This window comes from Ischnura elegans, chromosome 1, assembly GCF_921293095.1.
Source record: "Ischnura elegans chromosome 1, ioIscEleg1.1, whole genome shotgun sequence".
Taxonomy (NCBI): domain Eukaryota; kingdom Metazoa; phylum Arthropoda; class Insecta; order Odonata; family Coenagrionidae; genus Ischnura; species Ischnura elegans.
The window spans coordinates 30,642,131-30,666,990 of NC_060246.1; the positions used below are offsets into that span (position 1 = coordinate 30,642,131).

Here is a 24,860-nt window from a genome sequence, read left to right on the forward strand (position 1 = left end):
CGACGAGTACTCGTTGGCATAACCGATGGCAGGCGGTTATGGCAGGTCACAGGTATAGGTTTTTTCAGTGCATATCAACTAGTAAAAACTGTAACGAGTACTTGGTTATTCTACGGTTATTGCAAAATAACCTGAGGAAAATAACCAAGGCGTTGGAGTAGCTATTGCGGAAGTTAAATGGATATGAAGTACATGAAATATTATATTGGTTTGCGAAAGCATGCCTGCCATATGACCAAATTCAATAGTACAAATATGAATATTAAAAATTCGGGGGGGAGCCGGTACCCTCTTAGCTGTTTATACAATTAGGATCGAAAGTGTCGTAGTTCCCCATAAAATTTCGGGGGGGGGGGGGTTGTTATGGACCCCCTAGCTTTTAATAAACTTATTTATATTCAAGCACAGTGAAGGTTAGGGGGTTCTGTCCCCCCCGGGAGGACCGTAGTCTCGTTAGAAAATCTGGGGGGTTAGACCCCCTTAGATCTCTGTTATAATTTTAGTTATGTTAAAGAATGTCTGCGACATCGGAGTGGCTAGGGAGGCTCAGGGGACGCGGCCGCCTATGAAAATTCTGGGGGGGTATGGTGACCCCCCTAATTTTTTATGTAGATTTTGTTACTTTCAAGCACGGCTGTATCTGGAGGCGTCCTGGCCCCACAGAAGGGGTCGTATTCCCCCTTAAAATTTCGGGGGGGGGGGTTATGGCCCCCCTGACTTTTTCGTTTTAGACTCCGCTACATTCAAGCACTGTCATATTTAGGAGGCCCGGCCCCCCCTGGAGTACCGTAGTACCGCTAGAAAATCTGGGGGGTGGGACCCCCTTAGCTCTCTGTTATAAATTTAGTTATGCTATATATCTATGCTATACATAAAGCATGTCTGCGACATCGGAGTAGCTAGGGAGTCTCAGGGGACCCGGCCGCCTATAAAAATTCTGGGGGGGGGGGTCCCGCCACCCATATTTTATAGCGGGATTACGGTCTTCCAGGGGGGGCCGGACCTCCTAAATATGACAGTGCTTGAATGTAACTGAGTCAAAAACGAAAAAGTTAGGGGGGCCATAACCCCCCCTCCCCCCGAAAATTTATGGGGGACTACGACCCCTTCTGTGGGGCCAGGACGCCCCCAGATACAGCCGTGCTTGAAAGTAACAAAATCTACATAAAAAACTAGGGGGGTCATCATACCCCCCCAGAATTTTTATAGGCGGCCGGGTCCCCTGAGACTCCCTAGCCACTCCAATGTCGCAGCCATTCTTTAACATAACTAAATTTATAACAGAGATCTAAGGGTGTCTAACCCCCCAGATTTTCTAACGAGACTACGGTCCACCCGGGGGGGACAGAACCCCCTAACCATGAGTGTGTTTAAATGTAACTAAGTTTATTAAAAGCTAGGGGGTCCATAACAACCCCCCCCCCCCCCGAAATTTTATGGGGAACTACGACCCTTTCGATCGTGATTGTATAAACAGCTAAGGGGGTACCGGCTCCCCCCCGAATTTTCAATATTCATATTTGTATTATTGAATTTGGTCACATGGCAGGCATGCTTTCACAAACATAATATAATATTTCATGTACTTCATATCCATATCTACTCCAACGCCTTGGTTATTTTCCTCAGGTTATTTTGCAATAACCGGAGAATAACCATAAGTACTCGTTACAGTTTTTACTAGTTGAGATGCATTGAAAAAACCTATACCTGTAACCTGCCATAACCGCCTGCCATCGGTTATGCCAACGAGTACTCGTCGCTTAGGTTTTAACCGGCCACTAGGTTTTTCCATTGATGAAAACCTTCCCACAGCGATAGGTTTCCACAACGAGTACTCCCTCATCCGGTTTTTTCTCTCCCGCCTGCCATCGGTTATGCCAACGAGTACTCGTGGCCTAGGTTTTAACCGGCCACTAGGTTTTTCTATTGCATCAAAAAATACCGGTTTTAATGTTCTCTGTGGCCGGTAGAGGCGCAGGAAAACCTCATAAAGTGGCAGCGGCAAAAGTGCTGGTAGTTCCAACGGTTCGCGAGAGAGTGCGGGAATCAAAAGAGTTTATTTTTCTCGGGCTATTTTTCGGTTATGGCAAAAATAATTTAATTCTCAGGTAAATGGCATCGAAAAACAACCGATTTTTAATTTGCTTATCTAATAAAAAAACAAGCAAGACTCTGCGATGAACTATACCACGAAGAAGGAAGACGAAGTTCAAAAATGCGGTAGGCTTTTTTAAGAATAGAAGGTATGCAACACGCAATGCTTTAGGTTATATAACCTGAATATAACCGGTTTTTTTCGTCCGGTTATTATACTCAGGTATTCTTATCGCTCAAAATAACCGGTTAACCTAACACCGGTTTTTTTCTCATAACCGCCCATCCCTAGCAATGATGCGCACGGGCGCAACGTGAAAACGTGAGTAACGCTGATCGCAGGCTGGCAGCCAGAAGCTTTCAAAATGTCAGTCCACAACCAAACTAGCAGTTTTGCCCTTGCTTCTCTCACGGCTACTTATACCGATTCAGAGGGTGAAGAAGAAGGAGCTGAGGAAGAAGAAGAAGATCCTGAAGCTGTGGAGAAATCTCGTGGTGGTACACCTGGGAGCAGTGGAAACTCGAACGTTAGTGCCTTCACTCCTCCCGTTGTCGTGAAAAGCAATGTTCTTCGACCCACTCAAGTTCGTCCTGCGCGTTTAGTTTCGTATCATGATGACACACTGATTTCGGATGAAGAAGGTGTTCCAGGGGAAGAAAATCTGGAAACAGATCACGTCGAAATCAATGTGGTGGAAATGACTGTTGAGGAGAAGAATGGACATGATGAAAACCAGGGTCAAGGAACGAAAGACTTCCTGTTGGAAGAAGAAGAAGATGGTGTAATCATACCACCTGAGCCTCCAGGGAAGTGTCCAGTTGAGTTGCAGGAAAAAATCATGAGATTGCACGATAGAATGCTTGCTGGAGGCCTCGACATGAATCGTGTGATTCAACAGAGAAAAGACTTCAGGAATCCTAGCATTTATGAAAAACTTATCCAGGTAATGTTTTTAATCAAGTTTTCAAATACGTGTGCACTTTCGTGGTCGTCTGCTAAACTCATTTTGAATTTCTCTGTCCGTGTGGAAATGTTTTGCCTTGGTCAATGTGTCTTTGATAGATTTTCCCCCTACTTCCTGCTTACTTGCCACTGACCTGAAATGGAATGGACTACCACTCAGAGAAAAGAGACAATGTTGCCAGCTTGAGAAATCGAAAAAAAATCCCATGTGTTATTTACACCATATCTCGCCCACGGCAGTTGAGCTTGATAAATGAGGTTGTGGAGGAAAAAACTTCTTTTAGATCTATACCAATTAAGGAGTCTCGAATAGAGGCACAGTCAAATGAGCGCTAGAAAATAGGGAATTCATTGTGGCCATTACTCCTGAGAACCTGTAGAATCAAGGAATATAATTAAAATTTTGGAAGTCATATTCGTCGTTAATGTCAAATGGTGATATTTCCCCAACGTCTCATGCATATAAATATCTTTGTTATTTGAGTATCCTACTCTTTGTTGAGAGTTATTTCCATACTAACACATGCAATCATTGCTATGATTTAGTCTCGAGTGTCATTCGGAATGAAGTGTTTATTCCCGAGGCTGGGTACGGATGATTTTAATGCATGAAATGCAAATGGGTGTGCCCAAATATATATTATACATTGAAATTAAAGTTCTTGAGCACATTAATTCGTTTAAGAAACATTACGATAACTGTTGTAGCTACAGATGCTAATATTTTCCTTTTCTAGGTTCCCTCTTTTGTTGACTCTATTAGTAATGTAGCATAACTACAAAATCGGTGTCGCAGCGCCATCTCCGGATCAAACTTTATACTTGAGAATTCAATTTGATTTTAGCATTATAGCTTCAACGCTTTCCCTTGTTAAGTTGATATTTAACGACATGAAGAAATAATGAAAAACATACAATTACTGTGTCAACTAACATAGTAATTGCTCATTGTACTTTCTACTTTACATTAGTCCCGTTTTCACAGACAAGATATTCAGATGTTTCTTTGGCAACGGCTTCATCATGATATCAGCCACTTGATGTTCTGTAGAGATCTGTTGAACTTCAAGCTTGCCTTCTGTCACTTTCTCTGTGATAAAAAAGTGCTTAATGGAAATATGTTTTGTCCTGTGATGAAACTCAGGGTTAATAGCCTGTCTCACCGCTGCTGAGTTGTCAACTTGAATGACTGGAACTTTTTAAAGTTGTATTATTCCTCTGAACTGTCTGCTAAGCCAAATTGCCTCTTTCGCTCCTTCATTTGCTGCAATGATCTCTGCTTCCGTTGTCGAATATGTTACGACAGCTTGTCGTTGGCTCATCCTTGAAATCACCCCTCCTGCATACGTCACAATGACTCTAGAGGTTGAACAACCCATCGAAGTGCATCCTCCAAAATGTGCATGGCTGTAGACATCCAGAAAACCCTCATCTATATTGCTTCAATACACTATCCCCAGATCCAATGTCCCTGCTATGTATCTGGAAACTCTCTTGACTCTTACCACATATGCTTGAGTTGGATTTTTGAGTGTCCTCAAAAGGAATCCGACCCTGTAAGCCAAGTCTGGTCTTGTGCCAAGTATCAAATACATCAGAGCTCCAATGGCGTGCCTGTAGGGAAACCTTGGTGTCTCGTCATCTTTCCCTGATGTGGAAAGTTCTGCACCTTTCAGCATTGGGGATGATACTGGTCTACATTCAGAAAAATTGAAGCATTCTAAAATTTTCTTTGCATATGCTCTGTGACTTATTTAAATGAACCTTTCTTCTTGTTGAATTTCAAGGCCCAGGAAATAGCTTGCTTGCTTTGAAATGATTTTGAACTCTTTCTTCAATAAAATCTTCCATCTCTTGTATATTTCTTGCTGCCATCAAGCCATCATCTATCACTAGTATGATCTTCCTACCATTTCCCTCTCGAATGTATAAACATGGATCGGCATCGCTGGCCTTAAACCCATGTTGATGCAGGAATGCTCCAACTCACTTATTCCAGCATCTGGGTGCTTGCTCAACTCCATAAAGACTTCTCTTCAGCTGACAAACCTTACGGGTTCCATCTTCATATCCTTGAGGCTGTTTCATGAAAATGGTTTCTTCAAGTTCTCCATTAAGGAATGCTGTCGACACGTCAAATTGTGTCAGGTGCATCTTCTTACTTGCTGCAATGCTGAGCATTGAGCGTATCATTCCCTTCACCACCGGACTGAAGGTTTCGCTATAATCGATGTCATGACATTGACTGAACCCCTTACCAACCAATCTCCCCTTGTACTTGTCAATGCTGCCGTCTGGATTTTTCTTGAGTCGAAATACCCATTTACATGGAATTGCCTTTGCACCTGGTGGAAGCTCTGTCAAAATCCAGGGTTGATTCTCTTTCAATGAAGCAATTTCACGATCCATGGATTTCTTCCACTTGACTGAATCCTCACTTCTCAGTGCATCTTCTAAGGTCTCAGGATCCTCCATGAATTGATTAAAGAACTCCTCCACTCTCATGGTGTAATCTTCAAGATGTTTTGGTCACTTTAAGGTTGATCTATTGCTCAGAATTCTTCCAGATAAGTGCTCAGAGTTTTCTTCCCTATCTGTATCTGACTCACCTTCACCAAGTGATTCTACATGACTCATTGATGATTCTGTCTCGATGTCGATCTGTGGCTCTTCTTCCTTCTCCTTTTCGTCAAATTTTTCTCTAGGCCCGATATCTTTCAATGGTGGCTTGACTTTGTCCTTACATTCTTTAATTCTCTCTTGGAATAGAACATCTCTGGACAGGATAACTCTGTGGATAAACTCTGCATCGCTCATCTCTGTCATATCCTACTAGGAATCCTTTCACTGCCTTCTTGTCCCTTCTTTCTCCTCTTTTGTATGGAATGTGAACGTAGCAGGAAGATCCAATAATATGCAGATGTTTGATTCCCGGTTTCTTTCCCATCCTCAGTTCATAAGGACTGATTCCATCTTCTGACGATTTTCCTGTTCTGTTAAGAATGTAAATGGCTGTTGTCACTAGCTATGCCCATATTACATTAGGATATTCAACTTCACAGTATAGCCGTATTCCTTTATTTATATTCCTTCCTTCTTAGGTATTCCTTCTTAGTTGCAGTTTTTGTGACAAAAAGATGACTAAGCCAAAGGATGAACCGGACTTGATTGACCTATTACATATTTCTATTTACTTTTTCTTTCTTTAATTTTGCCCATCACGTATGATAGTGTAGGACCTCATGTTTATTAAGAGTTGTTTTACCCAGGCAGTTTAAATTTCATGAAAAAAAAAGAGAGCGTGGAGATGAGTCATCTGCTATGCATGCAATGATTTAGCTTGAACATCGCGCTTAGCCACAGGTAACTAAATTTATTAGTGGCATCTTTGAGGCATGCATCAAATGCTCTTCTCCATATAAATTTTGGTGTCCTTCATGACTTCTTCCCAGGTTTCGGTATCATTTAAAGTGCTAACCTTACCCAAGGAGACCTACCCCCTTGGAACACTTTCACTTTTTGTCCACGACTGCTAATAGGGTGGTTTCCTATTATTTTTTTATTGCCTAAATCAAAAGATTATTACTCCTGGAGTAAGTTTCACGCTTTTAGGTTTTTATATGACAATATCTATTTTTCGCGATTAAATGAAAAGTGAAAATTTTCAAGGGTGCAAAAACGCGACGGGTAAGTATGAATGCCAGGAAAAACTCCGCGTGACGTCGTTCTGCTTCCCGCTGCCGCTGGTGAGGTGACCTTGGCGCGAGGCTCTGAGCGCTGTTACGACGCAGGATGCTAGCAGGTAGCAGAGTACCATGCTAGCTGGTAGCGCTTGGCTTAAATAAGGATTATTAATACCTTATCAAACGAAGAAAACTTTCCGACCTTAGCCAGTTTTAATAGGTGATTATTAAGACATGTTTCCCTGAGCTCTGTGCCTCATGCATGCATTGGTAACCTCAGACGATGTATAACTCCTATCCTCTCGTGTAGAAACTAGGTCCCTGTGACGTCACGTGGAGTGGCATCGCATGAGCGACAATCTGGCCTTTTTCAAATAAGGATAATATTGACCCTTGCCATTCCTCTAAACTGGTATTTCTAATACCAAATAATTTGTGTATTATGAATACACTAATGGTGGGTAACGAATCGCAATCAATGCCTTTCGTTTTCTTTGATGAATGAAACTACCCTATTCAAAAACTTGCTTATTTCAGTTAACCTCTCTTTCCAGAGGTATAAACCACATCATCTCATAGAGTTGACTGCAAGAGTCTTTCACTCTCTAACGGTTAAGGATTATGATGTTGTGAAGATTTTGTTATCACTGGATAATGGCAATTAGTGTTTAGAAAGTATTTTCATCAATTATTTTAGACTATCGATTGTTTTAGTCTTTTCTTCTTTTTTTTTAGTTCTGTGGGATAAATGAAATGGGCACAAATTATGATGCTAGTGTCTACGACCCCCAACGCTGGGGAAAAGAGTCTTTTTATGAGGAGTTGGCAAAAGTACAAAAGGCGGAAATGGATCGCCGAGAGAGGGAAAGAAGAGAGAAAGCAAAAGTAAGTATTTATTAGTGAACAAGGATTTTTTATCATATCAAGCCCTGTGTGTGTGTAAAAGGCTGATTAATTACGCAATGCTCAACTTTCCAATAAATTACTTTGAACGCAATGAGTTTTAAAATTCGAGGAATCAAGCGAGATGGAGTGGAATTGATTCATAATGAAACACTTACTTGCAATTTTCCACAAAAATTTTTGTGGAAAATTGCAAGTAAGTGTTTCATTAGCAATGAGTTTTGTTGTTCACTGCAAAATTCTCAAGTCCTCAGTGATTCATTGAGATTGTCCTTAAACAAGTCTTTTTGGTAATGTGAGGGGTTAAGGGGAAGGGTGAAGTTTTTGTGTCTGAAAGTGAGAATGCATACGAGGGGGGAATACATACCAAAAATAACCGGACACAATTTTTAAAAAATTCAAAATTTAATTTTTTGTGTTAAAAACGTTTGTCACTTTCGAAGTACTCTCCATTTACACTGATATATTGTTAAAAACGTTTTTTCATTGAGATTTCACTTTCACAACTAAGGTATCCCCATTCCAACGGCTGTGGCTCAGACTCCTACAACAATGTTATTTAGGTGCGAAGGTTTGTTCACGATGACTGCTAATTTTCGGGTTCTCTAGCCGCGTCTGTCGTTTATGGTGGACAACAGACAACAGACGAAAGCCATCCTGCTTCCAACTTCAGGTTGAAGGTGAGAAGTTTTCATTTATTGCCATCTTATATAGCTCTGGCCGATCTCCCCCTGTGTGCTGATTGGTCAGAACTCTCTTCCAAACGTTGCTGATTGGGTAGCCGTTGTCCCTGTAAATATTTTGTGTTTTGTGAATTTCAATTGCTTCCCTGATTTGCCTTGGGTAGTAGCGACTCTCTTTTGCCACTATCTTAGCTTTTTCGAATTCGATTTTATGGCCGGCCTCCCTACAAACATGCTCTGCGATGGCTGACAAGTGCAGTTGTTTTTTATTAGTAGCTCTCACATGCTCCTTCATCCTTGTCGCCATTCCTCGGCATGTTTTGCCAACATATGAGTTTCCGCAGGAGCATGGCACTGTGTACACGCCTTCACATAGTGCCTGCGGGATACGATCTTTTGGTCCAGGTACAATGTTTTGTATCTTGGTCACGCAATTGAACCTTGTGACCACGTCATGCTTCCTTAGTATCCTAGCAATACATTCTGACACTCCTGCTATGAATGGAATTGTTAGCCGTGCCGCAGGTTTGGTCAATTCCCCCTCCTCTGTGGCCTGGCGTTCTTCAGATGGTGGTGAGTGCATCTTCTTGACCTTAGAGGCCCTTTTGAGGACCATTTTCCGGTCATAGCTATTCCTGATTAGTGCTTTGGTTAGGTGCTTCTTCTCTGAATCTAATGATTCGGCGTCGGAAATGGTGAAGGCTCGGTGGAGTAGAGAGGTTACCACCGAGGCCTTCTGGGTGGGATGGTGGTGTGATGCTGCGTTCAGGTATCGGTCGGTGTGCGTTTCCTTTCTATATACCGCATGTCCTAGACTGCCATCGTCTTTCCTCTTAATCATCACGTCCAAGAAGGGCAACTTGCCTTCGCATTCCTTTTCCATTGTGAAGCGGATCCTTCGGTGTTGGTTGTTGAGATGTATCAAAAATTTGTCCAATTCCTCTGCACCATGTGGCCATATGATGAACGTGTCATCAACATACCAAAGCCAAAGCTTTGGTTGCTTGTGGTTGGTATTCACGGCCTCCACCTCAAACTTTTCCATTAAGAGGTTGGCCAACACAGGGGAAAGGGGCGAACCCATTGCTGCTCCGTCTGATTGTTCATAATAGTTGTCATTCCACAGGAAGAAGTTGTTGCTCAGGCAGTGCTCCACAAGCTTGGGGAAGTCCTTAGGGATTCCCGAGCTTGTCAGCTTTTTCACAATTTCCACTGATTCTTCAATGGGCACGTTTGTAAACAGCGACAATAGGTCGAAGCTTACCATGATGCCTTCTCTCTCGATGGTAATGCCTTTTATCATATTCACGAAATGGGCTGAGTTCTTCACATATAAAGAGGTGTTTCCTACGCAATCCTGTAGAGTTTGGGCTTGGTATTTGGCGAGTCGATAGGTTGGAGCGTCAATTTGGCTTACAATGGGCCTCAGTGGTACACCCTCCTTGTGTAACTTCGGTAAGCTGTATAGCCTTGGTGGTTTGGGTGCGGACGTAATTAGCCATCTCTGTTCTTCAGTCGGAATAGAGGACCTCTTGATCATGGCGCTTGTCTCCCGCTCTGCTTTGGCCATGGGGTTCTTTTGCAGTTTGTTGTAAATGGTGTCAGACAGAAGTTCTTCTACCTTTGAGTTGTATTTCTCCTTCTCCAAGAGAACGGTGGCATTTCCTTTGTCCACGGGCAAGATCATGATGTTTTTGTTCTCATGAAGGGCATTGAGAGCGGCCCTTTCTTTCAACGTAATATTCGACTTCGGTGGTTTAGCCCTGCGCAAAACACGAGCTACGTCCTCCCTGATTTTGTTGGCCACAGGTTTTGGTAGTTTCCAGATACCAGACTCCACTTCGGTGATGAATCTTTCCCTTGGTATATCTCGTGGCGTTATGGCAAAGTTTAGTCCTTTGGCTAGCACTGCAGTAGTGGCGTCTTCGAGTATCATGTTGGTTAGGTTGACGATGCAACGGTCCTTTTCAGGGCCTTTGTCGAAAATTGGGTGCTGACGAGCGTGAAATTTCTCGTACTTCTTAATCTGCATTTCTCTGTGAGCCGTTTCCGATTGCACACCGCCCACATAGTTTCCTCAGCAATTAGGCACACAACACTTATTCATCACTTAAGATATTAACTTCCTGCGAATTTAAAAGAAAAATTTTGGGCAACATGGCAATTAGCGACTTTGATTAACTTAAATCAAGGCACACGACAGAAGCTTTGAGGTCCTCAGGCCTTTTACTTTAGGTGACGTTGGAGAAGTCCAAAATATAAGAGCAATGCGCACACCAATGTCAGTCTGGTTATTTTTGGGTCCCCCCTCGTATGTATTGAGGGTTGTCTGAGAAAGGGTAATTTTTAATATTTATAACATTTATATACACCAAGGTTGATTAACAATGAAAAAATCATTTCGCTTGGCTTGGATTCAAACCCGGCTATCCCAATTGCCAGTCAGCTATGCTACCAGTTATACCACCAGGCCATCTTCTTCCTAAAAAAATCACAGACTGTATTAACTGAACAAGGTGTGAACGTTTATATACACCAAGGTTGATTAACAATGAAAAAATCATTTCGCTTGGCTTGGATTCAAACCCAGCTATCCCAATTGCCAGTCAGCTATGCTACCAGTTATACCACCAGGCCATCTTCTTCCTAAAAAAATCACAGACTGTATTAACTGAACAAGGTGTGAACGTCTCAAGTCCACACTGTAGCACAGGAGATGGAGGTTGTACTTACTAAGCCACTGTCAGAGAAAAAACCCCTCTTTGTCACTATTCCTATTCTAAAATATTTGTTAAATATGTCACCTCAGTTGCCGATATCATGTCTGCAGCATTGCTAGCCCATTAAGGGATAGGTAAGTATTTGTGGAATAGTCTTTTTGGTTTTATTTTTAAAATTCATTGTGATTGACTTGAAAGCTGACAATTTATACTTCTCTGTCGGCTATTGTTAGTGAATCATGTATAATAACATCAATGTGCAATTTTAATTTGTTGTTTTTTTTGCTTTTGTATATATGTGATTCTTAGGTTCCATTTACACATGAATATATTTGGTCTAAAGCACCTGTACCCAGAGCAATTAATTAATGGTTAATTAATTTCTTAGTCACTCTTGAACTGGTGGGGAAATTTTTAGAATTGGGTCACAGAATAACATGGTTGTCACCACTATCCACAAAATTGCCCCTTCTGCTCAGGAATTTTTGAGAATTGACTACAGTAGACTCTCATTTTTATGAAGTTCACGGGACCAAAAAACCAGAGGTTTGTAATAACGAAGTTCATATAAACGTTTCTTTTAAGAATTGCCAAAAAAACATAGTTTGTCAAAATGTCTTGTCTCTTCAATCTCCTCACACTGCGAAATAGCTTCAAAGTAAAGTGTATAATATACACAATAAAATTACATGCAAATATATAAAGGCAAGCACATTCCTTTCATTTTTTCAATAGGTGAATGCAGCATGATGCAATCGAGGGTTGATAACTTCTCGAATACAGTAAGTGATCGATATACGAACGTGTGTTCTTTGAGACCTTGCTCGTAATTTGATAAACCTATGCATGGCATCGAGGAGTGCTGTTATCCTGCGAAATGCAACACTGCATCACAATTGTGTGTTAAATCGCGATTGTGACAAATTGTATGAGCTGAGCGGGAAACACAGCCGGAACAGATAAAAATCGCTGTCTGTGGGAAGGAAGAGCAGGCAAAATGCTGAACAGTTCCAGACTTCACATCGGATTCAATGATACTTTGTTCAGATTATGCTCTAAGTGCAAGTTCCTCAACGCCACACTGCATCACATCGGCCAACTCGAGAAGTGCCAAATTTGAAATTTTGGGCACGCTCAAATTTTTTGAATGTTCATACCTCTGAAAATTACTAAATCGAATGTGCATAGGAAGAGGAATAACTGTACGCCCAATTTACGAGCTGTAATGAGTTAGTCACCATGATTCTAGAGGAATAAAGCTTACTATTTAATGTGCGTGGATACTGAAGTATCTCCTACTGAAGAAAGAATTATAATTGATGCTCTTAAGCACATTGCACGAGGAAAACTTAAATGTAGCGCAATTATTTTGATGTAGCGTAGTGTATAAAAACACTGTTTTTGTGTTATAAAACGCCGTTGCTTATCCGTGAAACTTCATAATAAAGTTCACTTTGTAACCCCTGGGACCGGAACTGAGGTTTGCAATTTTGTAATAACGAAAATTTCGTAATAACGTTTCTTTTACTGTAGATTGGATAGGCCTTTTCGTCGGGACCAACAATTTACTTTGCAATAGGACTTTGTAATAAGGTTGTTCATATTAACGAGAGTCTACTGTATTTAGTAATGCTAAATACTCAACCTCTGCTACTAAAAAGTCATTTGATATGAATTATATGGTTATAATATCCATAGATTGGCTGATAATTTGAAAACTTCTATTTTTCTGTTGCTATTGATCATTATTTAATATGCATCACCTATACTTGAATGTGGTAACTTCTTAGGTGTGACACAGCAGCCACTATGCCTTCCTTTGCTTATGATATTGAGCTGTCCTACCTTACTTGTTTGTAGAAACTGATATTCTGCAAAGACACTGCTGCTTGTTAGCTTTTAATTCATTTAAAGGACGGGAAGCATGTGCATTCACTGTGTAGCTCTTTAGATTGCATGTAAGGTAGAAAAGCGTGCATAATCTGTGTTATTGTATTAATCTTACATGGAGGTTAATATTAATAGGAATTTGACAAGGTTTCCACAGATCTGGAAAGCAGTTTATAATCAGGAAAGTATCAAATCTTGGAAAACTTAGGGAATTCTAATTTTTTCTTAAACATCCTGAAAATTTATTCAAATGCAGAGATCCTAGCTGTCCATCTCCTTGGCTCAGTGCAGTACTGGGCTCTCTGCTAACTTTTTATGTAGCTGTGCACTTGCTCACCACCTGATTTGCCACCCCATGCACAGTCATGCTCAGCTGAATCGCTTGTGAATTTTGCTTACTCAGCAGGTAACTGGATGTGGAGTTAAATATTCTAGCTTACTCAAGCTATTCAAAGAATTTAGTTATTTTGTTCAAAGTAATTCGGAGCAAGCTAAACTGCAAAGTATTGACTTAGCTTCACTAGCTAGACCTGTACATGTTTTTTTTCTGGCTATTATGAAATTCCTTTCCTTTGGGCTACAACCTTGTCGCAGTGGAAATGTTTTGTGCGTTCCTATGACCCCTAGAGCTGCACTGGCGGGATTAATTCTAAATTGTTCCCGATAGGGCCACTCATGCCAGATAGGTCGAAGGGTAGGAGCCAGACGAAAGGTATTTCACGTGATGGTGTCACGTAAAAAACACTGTTGGAATGGAAGTGGGAAACCCTTCCAACTATCTCTTCCCTGAAAACATGGAGTATAACCAAATGAGCCTCGGAATCTCATCGACCGGGACCTGTCAGCAAAGGGTGTGTATCAGTCACGGCAGCGAGGTCGGCAAGGTCCTCGGGGTCGTCAACATGCAAAATCCTTCAGAGCCTTATCATCAGCACCAGCAGCAGCAGCAATGAAGAAAGAAGAAAAGAAAATTAAGAAGAAGGAGAAGAAGAAGTCGGCTGTAAATGTAGGGACGTGGAATGTGAGGACAATGATGCGGGCGGGGAAGTTAAAAAATATCAAAAGGGAAATGGATAAAGGGAGGATAGATATCTTAAGATTATGCAAGATAAGGTGGAGGGATGGGGAGGACTATTGGAGTGATGGTTATAAGGTTACATATAGTGGTGGGGAGGAAAGCCAGCGAGGGGTAGCTTTAGTATTAAACAGGAAGATGGTTAAGTGTGTAGACCAGGTAGGTATAGTAGGTAGGTATAGACCAGGCAAGCGATAGGATTCTGGTGGTGGAAATTCAGATGCGGCCCACCAACCTTGTGGTGGACAAGTTTACATGCCCTCTAGCAATCATAGGGAGGAAGAAGTAGGTGAGGTGTATGAACAGCTCGAGGAAATAATTCGAGACACCCTGGGTAAGAAAAATCTGGTAGTGATGGGGGACTGGAATGCCTCAGTCGGGGAAGGGAGGGATGGACACGAAACATGAGATTTTGGACCAGGAATACGGAACGACAGGGGAGAGAAAGCAGCAGAATTTTGCAGGAGAAACAAATTATTCATCACAAACACGTGGTTCAGTCATCACAAAGGGCGAAGGTACATATGGAAAAGTCCAGGGGGTGTGGGGAGATATCAAATAGACTACATTATTATGACAGAGGTTCAGGAATAGTGTGAAAAAGCGTTTGATAAGTCTGAACTGGGTAAAGTTAATGGATATCCTCATGGGAATAGGTGTAGATTCGAGGGATAGACGACTAATTTGTAATCTGTATATGGCCCAGACTGCACAAGTGAGGGTAGGGGACGGAGAATCTGGTTGGGCAAGCATTAGCCAAGGTGTGAGGCAAGGTTGTCCTCTATTGCCGCTGCTTTTTAACGTATACACTGAAGAGATGGTAAGAGAAGGTTGTGGGACGAGTTGGAAGCTGGAGTAAAAGTGGGAGGAATGATGATTAAATCAGTAAGGTTCGTGGATGATCAGGCGCTGATTAGCCAGTCAGCGAGGGGACTGCAGGCTCTAGTGGATGCATTTGACGAGCGGTGCGAGGAGTATGGGATGAGGATTAATCACAAGAAGACTAAGGTAATGCGGTTTTGTAAAGCATCGTGAGTGAGGAATGTGAGAGTCAAGATAAAAGTAGGTGGGGAAAAACTTGAGTAGGTTGAGCAATTCAGCTATTTGGGCAGCACATTAGAGGAAAATGGACACAGTAGCAAGGACATCAGGAAGCGAATTGCACTAGCAAAGGAGGCATTCATGAACAGGGATGAGCTTCTGAGAGGATCGTTATGTAAGAGTTTCAAGAAAAGGTTAGTGAAGAGTTTAATCTGGAGTGTAGCTCTCTACGGTGCGGAAACGTGGACGGTGGGGAAAGAAGACGAGAGAAGATTGGAGGCATTCGAGAAGTGGGCAATGAGAAGAATGGAGAAGGTGAAGTGGACGGAGAGGAGGAGAAATGACGAAGTGCTGGACATGGTTGGAGAGGAGAGGCAACTTTTAGATAAGATACGGAGGAGACAGAAAGTCTGGATGGAGTGAGTATTTAGCAGGGAGGGGATGTTGAAAATGGTGTTACTGGGTAGAATGTTAGGAAAACGAGGGAGGGGAAGGAAAAGAATTGGATTTTTAGATAGATTGAAAGGGAGTAGGCCTTACAGTGAATTGAAGAAGACAGTGCTGGAAGGAAAGGGAGGCTCCCAGATCACTTCTTAAGTACTTCATGGAAAGCTACCCAATATTAAATGCATTAATAAAATTGTCTGCGACAGGAGTGATGCCCTGGAATCATAGATTAAATTAATAAAAATTGTGCTGTCAAACCACCTGATCAAGTATTTTCTTTAATATATATATTGTTACCTTGGTTGATTCATTTTAGAGTTGATTTTATATACACTTACAGCTGGGGTGCCCTCCAGAGCACTTTTAGGGTGTTCTCTAGTTCCTTATCCTGCATCTGCATCATAAGCAAACAGTTTTCTGTACTTTTCTAGTTGTCCAGTGGCAACAGGTGGTGACTCCTGGATCTGTAGATTCTTTTTGGTGTTGTTGCTAAGTGCATCCGCAAATGACATCTTTATTCTTGGCTTGCACTGCAGATCAAAATCAAGTTCTTGTAATTTTATCCACCGCCAACCCACACATGGGACTACGTATATGCTTCTTTGTCATTTTTGGTTTTAAAGCATCGCAGTCTGCATAAAGGGTGTAGCAGGTTAAGATGGTGAAAAGTGCCCCAGATATTTTGAAAAATAAAAAATATACACTTAAATTGCATCCAAAATTATATGTTTCCCCTAAGTTTCAGGCCTCAACAATCGAAAATTACACCAAAAAAATTGAAACACAATTGTTAGTTTTTTAAGCATGTCAAAATTGCGTTGTGTAAAGAGGTGAAATGCTACAACGCACGAGAGAATGCACTGTTGCGAGATGGCAAAATAGCCCCTGCTCTAACAGCAGGCTCAGATTCTCTCAATTTCAACAAGTGTTTTCAATACTAACCTGCGCAATAATTTGCCCTGTGTACTTATGTATATGTGTGGTTATGTATATTCGATAAGACGATACACCAATTATTGCCGCTTCTATCATATTCGCGCAGTAATTAGGAAATTAAAGCTTAACAGTATGGTTAAAAATAGTAAATATGATTAATCTAAGTGTGACAGGCATTGTTTATGTAAGTTTTTGTTCTTAATCAATAATATTATAAACCAATCAGCAGACCGTGTTCCACCAATTTTAAAAATCTGAAAAAAAGTAAGATTATAGGTCAAGGTAGGGGCAGCAAGAAATATTTTTTTTGACATATCTATTGTTTCCTAAAATTTTTAATTTAATTTTGAAAATTTCAAACTTAAGTTAAAGTTTTGTTTTCATTCAAAAAATTTTGAAAAAAATCATGATCATAGAACATAACAGTATATACACTTTAAAATCAAGAAAACGATTTTACAAAAATAAAAACTGGAGACATGGTTAAAAAACTAAAAATCGTGTTTCAATTTTTTTGGGGTTATTTTCGATTGTTGAGGCCTGAAACTTTGGGGAAACATATAATTTTGGATGCAATGTAAGTGAATATTTTTTATTTTTCAAAATATCTGAGGGCACTTTTCACCATCTTAACCTGCTTGACCCTTTTGAAAGGTTTGAGATATAAAAAAAATGTTGGAGTAAAACTCCAACTATCCCAAATTTGCTGGCGTCCGTGTCCAATCAATAGCTTCAGGTTGTAGAGTACTAGAATTAGTCTAGTTATGAGCTTGATATCTGTTGATACTTTTCCCCACAAATAATTTTTATCTTTTTATAAAAGCATGGTCAATGGTTTTGCTAGCACTCTAAAGAACTTCCAGAAGTAGTATGCCAGGTCACAGAATTGTCTTAACTTATGGGTGCTTGTTGGCATCTTCAATTCTTCTGCAGCTGTTGGTTTTTGATTTCCCTTGTTCAACAATTTCCGCAATAGTTTGCAGCCGAAGAAGTCAACCTTTTTCTGAATAAAATTTCTCCAATCCCTGTCAACCCCTCCTTCGGTGTACAAAGGAATCAATAAATCAATTTTGGACTCATTCTGTAATGGTTGTCCTCCTAATCAAAATGTCATACATTTAGACTGCGATATTGAATTTCTTAAGCCTTCTATCAATTATCCTCATCTTATTAGAGAATACCGCTAATCTGAATGGGATAGTGTTGAATTTGTACAGGCCTTCACTGATTGCAAAAGCTGGCAAGTGTCGTGACTCTCCCACACCTGGCACCTGTTAATTTCCACTGGCTAGATGTATAGGGAAGTATTTGTTTTCAGCCAGCTGAATTGATCTGCAATGGACACAATTCCATACTTTTTTATCAATGCATTGAGCTTTCTACAGTCCACACACGGATATTTATCTCCTGTTTTCTTCTCTACTGAAAATATTGGGCTGTTGTACTCTGATGTCAACTCTCGTATGATCCCAGGCCAAAGGAGTTCATGTTCTGCATTATTATCTGAGTATGAGTCTAAGAGGCTCTAACCAGTTTTCTGATTGGGTGGAGCCTCTTAACCCGGTAATGCCTGAATTAAAAAGTTTCTGCGATTTTTGTGGTAATCATATATTTTAATACCAATGAAGTTCTGAGTCATTCAGTTCAAATTTTATTCTTTTAGCACTATATAATAGTTATGGAGATACAGCCTGGTACCATATGGTACCGCTAGGCGTTTAAGGGGTCAAAAAATCAAAATTTGAAAAACATTTCGGAAATCACATTTTTAAGCCAAAAACTTTAAATATTTATTATTTTCCACGAAATACATTCATTTTCAACCAAAATTACACTATAATATCGATAATATTCATAAATTATTAAATATTAGTGACTGTAAAATAGAAGTTATGTATAATTGGCGTAGAAATCAAGAATATGTAACATGATTTTAGCGTTTCACTCAGTCGTTGTAGCATATGGAAATGAACAAAGCAGTCAATGTATAACCCTGCATTGCATTTCAAGCATTCTGTTCCTATTCTGCTGGTTCAGTACCACACCGTCCCCGCTTGGGCTTCGATTTTATTTATTGGTTATGCCAGTCGAATCTATTTCGTCAGGGGCACTGGAAAGAAGATAGACCGCTATCAGTTGAATGCTTTCTTTGAAAGATGGATCAATTACAAATCTATTTCTTTAGCCAATTACCCCATTCCAGTCACACTTCTGGAAAATTGTGCACGTCCTGGATATTTTGGGGATCCTTGTATCCTGTGATTATACTACTGCCCATCGCAATTCAAGCTGAGTTATGCTTTTTCAGGATTTCCGCATCAGCATCTATGCGCTGTGCATCATTGTAGCTATCTGAGCTATTGATGTACCACACTTTCTAGCCAAACATAAGTGCCCCCCCCCTCTTCCCCCCCGCATGGATTGCTTACAGCCATGTCTTCCAAAAGAGAACATTATTGACTCATTGAAACTCAAGGACTGCTTTTCTCTGAAATATCCACGGAGTCTTTCTTTAGTCATGCCCATAAAAGGGTGCATTTTCCACATCTTATATGGTTTACCCATAGCGGTGTAATCACAGCAATAAATAAACCTACGAATTTGTAGAAATCTGTCACGTCTCATTGTGTAATAAACAAGATTATTTCTGGCATTTAGTGCTGCCTCACAATAGTGCCTTTTACTGGGAGTCGTATTATACCAACTTATAAAAAGAACTGCGACAAACATTTTCAATACCTCATGTGTTATATTTGGGTCATAACAGTTGCAGAATTGTACATACCTATTCGACTCTAACACTTAATGCGTTAGGACATTTTCTTCAAAGAATAGTTCAAATATTCTGGTTGGGGATGCTTCATGAAACAGTGAGTTGGTAATCAGGATTACGAGAAATCCTTTTGTGCTTTACGATCTCTTCATCATCAAATACTCCCTATTTTTATACCTTTTGGATGCTTTATGGCTCAGTCCAGCTTCCACACTTTTGAAATTTCTCAGCCATTTCTTGAGATAAACTCAGCTGATTGTCCACCTTTTTGAACAACAACTTCAAATTCGAGGGAAATTGGCATCCACTCATTATTCAATTTTCCTCAGTCAGAAGGAAGGTATTCATCCTCTCTTTGCAGCTGCACATGCTACATTGTAAGCAATATGTGTAAGTTATTTCGGTTTTACTAGCAGATGAATGTGTGCAAAGTATTTTAGTGTGATTGAGATACATAAGACCAAAATAATTTAAAATATGAGGCTGCTTCTTGTCGAAGTGACGTCTGTCGCGTAGTCGTCCCTTGCCGCCAGCTGTCATTGAATTTTCCCCTTAGCTAACCCCCTTATTCACTTCATACCCCCTTCCTAATTGAGTACGTGGATACTCTTCCTATTCATCTTTCTAAATAGGGTTTAGGTTTACAATCATACCTCCCACCTCATGAGCCCTCGTGAGATTCTAAAAAAATGGGGACAATTCAGGGCCTTATGTACTTAGATGACGTCCTTATAATAAAAAAAATAATCTATGCACACATTTTATATGCGTAATAACATTTAAATAACGTAAAATTTATAATATACATGGTGAAAAATATCATTGTAAAATATAGAACTGTTAGAAAACGAAAATCACAGAAATATTTGTATTTACGCTTTCCGCCAAAACACGGTAGTGCAAGCGCCTAGCGGTACCATATGGTACCACCAAAATGTTTTGCATCATAACATCCCAAATGTTAGGCTCACATAAAAAAAACCATACTTAATATAAAATGTACATGTTATAACTATCATAATTACATAAAAACATCTTCATATTATGGGTACATAAGACGCAAGTAAAGAAAATCGAAATGCTTGCACTAAAAATTCCGTATTTTTCAGATAGCTGAAAATTTTCAAACAGCTCTAAATGTGTTAATTTCAGCTTTGAAAAGCAAACTTTTCGGAAAGTTGTAAATAAAAACATTTTTATTATGTTTAAGCTCTCAAAAATCCAAATAAATTACGATAAGTGACAAAAAAGTTACGTTTAGCATTGCGCTACCGGCTGGTACCATATGGTACCGCTAGGCGTTAACAGGTTAAGTATGCTGGAAAACTTCCATTCCCTCCTCAACAACTCTGTTACTCTTGCATTGCAAACAGAACTGTCAACTACCTGTCTATTTTCCTCTCTATGAAAGTTAACAGTATTCATTGGCAACAACCCTGGGTCTTTTCTTATTTCTGTATTTACCTCACCCTAAACCTTTAATTCCTCAAAGCTTTCTTGTTCCCATCTACTGCCCCCTCTTTCCTTCTATCACTCACACATTCCCAAGGTCACAGCATCAACACCTCTGCAGGTGGGAAAACTCAGCGCCCCAGCAGTAGCAGACTTCACTAGTGAAGCTCAATCTCTGTGTGTCCTGCACTGTTCAGCATTTGACACTACCCTTGCCTGTAATATACCTTCTGTGGTGACACCAGCTTGCATTGATGCTTCACAATGCCAGTTCAGTGTTCTGGTGATCCACCGCATGCTCTTGTCACTCATTGGTTCAATCCCACTTCTGGATTGTTGACACAATACTTTATTCACTCTAAAAGCTCTCTTAATTGGCGACTTTGTCTGCCTTTTTCTTATAACACCTTTATTTAGCCTCCTCTATTAATTCACATACATCAACCACTCTTAAAAATGACACACCCAACGTTCTCGGACCCAACTGTCCTCCCCTCTCACTGTCCCGCACTCCCCTCATTTCCTGACTTCCCCTCTCTCTCTGTCCGTCCCAACACCCCCTCAATCCATCTCTCCCATCTGTCCTCCTATGCCTTCTGCATGCTTTCCTTGAGACCTCTCTCTTCTGTGGCTCTTGTTATGCTCTTTGTTACTATGAGATGAAGCTACTCGGAGAATGAGGATGAAAAAGTTCAGTGGGCTATCAGTACATATTCTTTTTGCTATAACTTTTTCTAAAAAATTCAGGGTACTTGCTTAGTTTTTTGATAATAAGTGGCTCTCTGATGTCATGATAATTTAAAACTGTTTCTATATGTATCTGAAATTTTGATTTTTTCAAATATCATTGTGACATAATCTAACTTTTAATTTTTTTGTAATTGCTTTAATAATTATTCAGGTGGAATATGTGTCGGGTACTGCCCGTAAAGGAGGAGCAGTTGGAGCAGGTGCTGTTGTTTCTGAGCCTGATGATGGGAAGAACAAAAGGAAATCTAAGTGGGACCAAGTCGGGGCTGGTGTTGGAGGAGCTGTAGGTGCCGTGCATTTATTAAAACCTGCAGGTCTGATTCAAGCTCCTGCTGTAGGTACTTCAGTGACATCAGCTCCAGTTTCATCTTCCACCCAGCCTTTATCATCACTTACAACAAGTATCACTGGAACTAAGGGCACTGTTATATCAGCATTTGGATCTCTCCCCAAGAAACCAAGAGTTTAATGTCTGTGTAATTTATGAGCTTAAAATTTTTCTTGTACATAAAGATGACGGCTATTCTTCATTACTAGAAAGTCTTAATTATCATAATTTCATCCCAAGTATACCATAAGACATTTAGCTATTGTTCAAATTTTAACTTAAATCGTCAAATTTTAATTCAAACCGTTTCTGTAGGTTTAATAATTATTTTGATTGTATAAATGCTGAACCACAGTGGCTTTCATTTCCCATTCAGCATCTCTGTGGGGAATGCCATCCTAGGGAAAGGTTAATTACTTTGTGGGTGGTTTATAGAGGTGCTCGCTCACATTTAAAATTGGTTGTAATTTATTTGGTTCTTCCTATAATCATGGTTTGCAATTATCTTACGTCTTTTTGTGATAATATTGTTTAAATATCGTAGTTGGCAACTCTCAAAATTTTGCTTAATCATTTAATTGGTGGCAAAATTATCTTTTTTATTATTGGGTTCAAACTGTTTGGAAAAAAACTTACCTCCTAAGTCAAAAGTCCCGATGCTTATCCTTATCTGTGTAATAAGGTCTATCAGTAACTGTGGTTGAACTGTTCCACTATAGGATAGGTAAATAAATGTGTAGTTTATTCCATGGAAGTTTTACTTTTTTAAATCTATTCTCAAATTTAAATTAAAATATTTTCGTATCCAAATCCAAATCTTTCAGGGATTTGAATCAGATCTCGAATCTATTAGTCTGCTTCATTAAGCAATTCCAAATTTTTATTTAAAAACAGCAACACTCTGTGTCACTCAAGGCTCAACCTACTATTCCTTTGGTTCCGCACTAAAGCTGAAGCGCTATGCAGTCTCTTTGGTGAAGCAGTAGCAGCAGGGATGCAAAGAAATTCACCATTGATGGTCTTTGATGCTGGATGCATGGTGTTACCTCTTCAGTACTCCTGGGGCTCTGTTTCAGTAGAAAGTAGCCCCTCCCTCAAGTGCAATTTTATGTTATGCACATCATCCCTACACTTTGCCACTTCTAGCTGTCTTCATTATTTTTGAATAATGAGCACACATGTCATATGTCATAGAAGAATTACTAACAGCCTCATCATTTTTTCCGAATAGTACATAATACAAAATATGAAATCATTGTGATGGACTGTTAACATGTATTCATTTGAAAACTTAACAATCAGCCTATTAGTAAAAAAGGATACATATCAACCAATAATAAAAAGTAATGCAAATGAGTAATTTCATGTGATAACAACTTATTACTAAAGCTATAAAACCCATCAGAATGTCAACTTTTTTGCTAATTTTTCTAATTCTTCTCTGAAGTTTCGAGTCAAATCATTACCACTTGTGCAATATCAAATGTCATAAAATCATTTGTCATCCATATGTGTCAATGGTAGTGTTATTTGTTGGGAAAACTTAGTAGTTGCTCCAACTTCTAGGTCCTTTAATGAATGAGGAAGGATACACTGAGGTATCCACCATTATGCTGACCTTGGTGCACAAATCCGTTAAAGAGACTGCTGGAAGTAGGACATGGTTAGGTGGCCTTATTCACAACCTGCTTGGGATGACTTTTGGGGCATAGAAGCAAGACGAAGTATTCTTGAGAGCCTCAGTGCTGAAATGCCAGTGGCCCCAGCAAACATCAGGGACTTGGCAAAATAGGATGTGAATGAAAAAAGTACAATACACTAGTAAATGAAGGAGCAGTCTATCAGGAAGGTTAGGGATCACTTTTATGAAGTGTAAGATGAAGTACCCTTAGGGAAATGATTTTAGATCTTATTATTGAGAACAAAGCAAAGAGATGAAAGGATATCTGCAAGAGTAGTAGTACAGAGTCAGTCTTGGCAAAAAATTGTCCTGGAAAATAAAGAGAAAAAATGGGAATACATAATTACTCAATTGTAAAGGTAAGATTTGTAAAAGTGATGGCAAGAATGGTTGATAAGTTACATCACAATCTTTGCTATAGTCCATTCTATAGCTGTAATATAATGGACCAGGATGAGAAAGAAGGATGTGAAGAAATAATTAAAGTTCACAATGCTCTTGCTTTTTCAGATACACTTCAACATTGATATAACTACAGCAAAATCTTCCACCTTCAAAATCTCCTCTTCCAGATGTTCACATGCACTTCTGCAATAATGGCAGCTCATTGTTGAAGTACAACAGAAGTGTACTGTGACAATATTTTATTTTAGAATAATTTCAAATTTCGGGCCAACTCCTGCTTGATATTATTTCAGTTAACTCAAATTCAGTAGGTACTTTACCTCACTTCTCAACAGCCTGATAATGTGTATGCTACCCATTCAATTAATGCGACTTTTTCCATTCTGTTAACTCCTTTGGAATCCTTTATGCCATATTTTTAGCTTTTGCACTGAAATTCTGCTCTTATGACTCGATGCAAACTGCCTGAAAAGTGTAGGGAGTTATTGATGGTGCCGGATGTTGCTGGTGGCCAATTTTGGACAATCCTAACACAACACTATCAGCTAAATGGTTGGTTTTAATTACTCAAAATGTTTAGCAAGTAGAATTATAAAGAGTACCCCCTCCTCTTCCCTAAATATTTTTTGATTACAGCCTCAGCTGCCAGTGACTCTCATGTTGCTAAACTTCCAGGTTGGTGTCATGATACTGCTGCATGGGCTATTTTTTTCAAGTTACTTTATGTCTGGCATTTTAGTACCTCTTCAAAGCATAGCTTAAAACTGGCACCCATGGAAGAGTCTCCCTTCAAGTGGGAAGATGATCTCCATGTACTATTAATAGAGGACACTAGAGTGACTAGTAGAGCAATTTATAGGTGGTTTCGTCTTCAGTACCTTCATTTCCTATCCTCAAGTATATTGAGGTAATTAACTCATGCATCAAAGTTATGTCTACCTTTTACTAAAGCAATTAGATTCCAGATGGCTGGAAAGAGCTTCCAGGCTTGGTTCTCAGTGGAATTTCTTTTGCAGTGTCCCTTGAAAAGAT

The 24,860-nt window shown here is 39.9% G+C and overlaps 1 protein-coding gene across 1 annotated transcript; it reads left to right on the top strand.

Annotated features, from left to right (window-relative positions):
- The first annotated feature begins 2,394 nt into the window (after positions 1-2,394).
- On the top strand, positions 2,395-22,489 carry LOC124157989 (SAP30-binding protein). Its single transcript, XM_046533127.1, has 3 exons — positions 2,395-3,041; positions 7,480-7,629; positions 21,566-22,489. Exons 1-3 carry the CDS (start codon positions 2,463-2,465, stop codon positions 21,881-21,883), a joined length of 1,047 nt encoding a protein of 348 aa, XP_046389083.1. The 5' UTR covers positions 2,395-2,462; the 3' UTR covers positions 21,884-22,489.
- The last annotated feature ends 2,371 nt before the right edge of the window (positions 22,490-24,860 follow it).

Excerpts from the sequence above, each read along its gene's own strand:
- LOC124157989 (XM_046533127.1), top strand. The coding sequence starts at position 2,463 with ATGTCAGTCCACAACCAAACTAGCAGTTTTGCCCTTGCTTCTCTCACG. Across the intron at positions 3,042-7,479 it reads TTTATGAAAAACTTATCCAG|TTCTGTGGGATAAATGAAAT; the intron begins GTAATGTTTTTA and ends CTTTTTTTTTAG. Across the intron at positions 7,630-21,565 it reads AAAGAAGAGAGAAAGCAAAA|GTGGAATATGTGTCGGGTAC; the intron begins GTAAGTATTTAT and ends ATAATTATTCAG.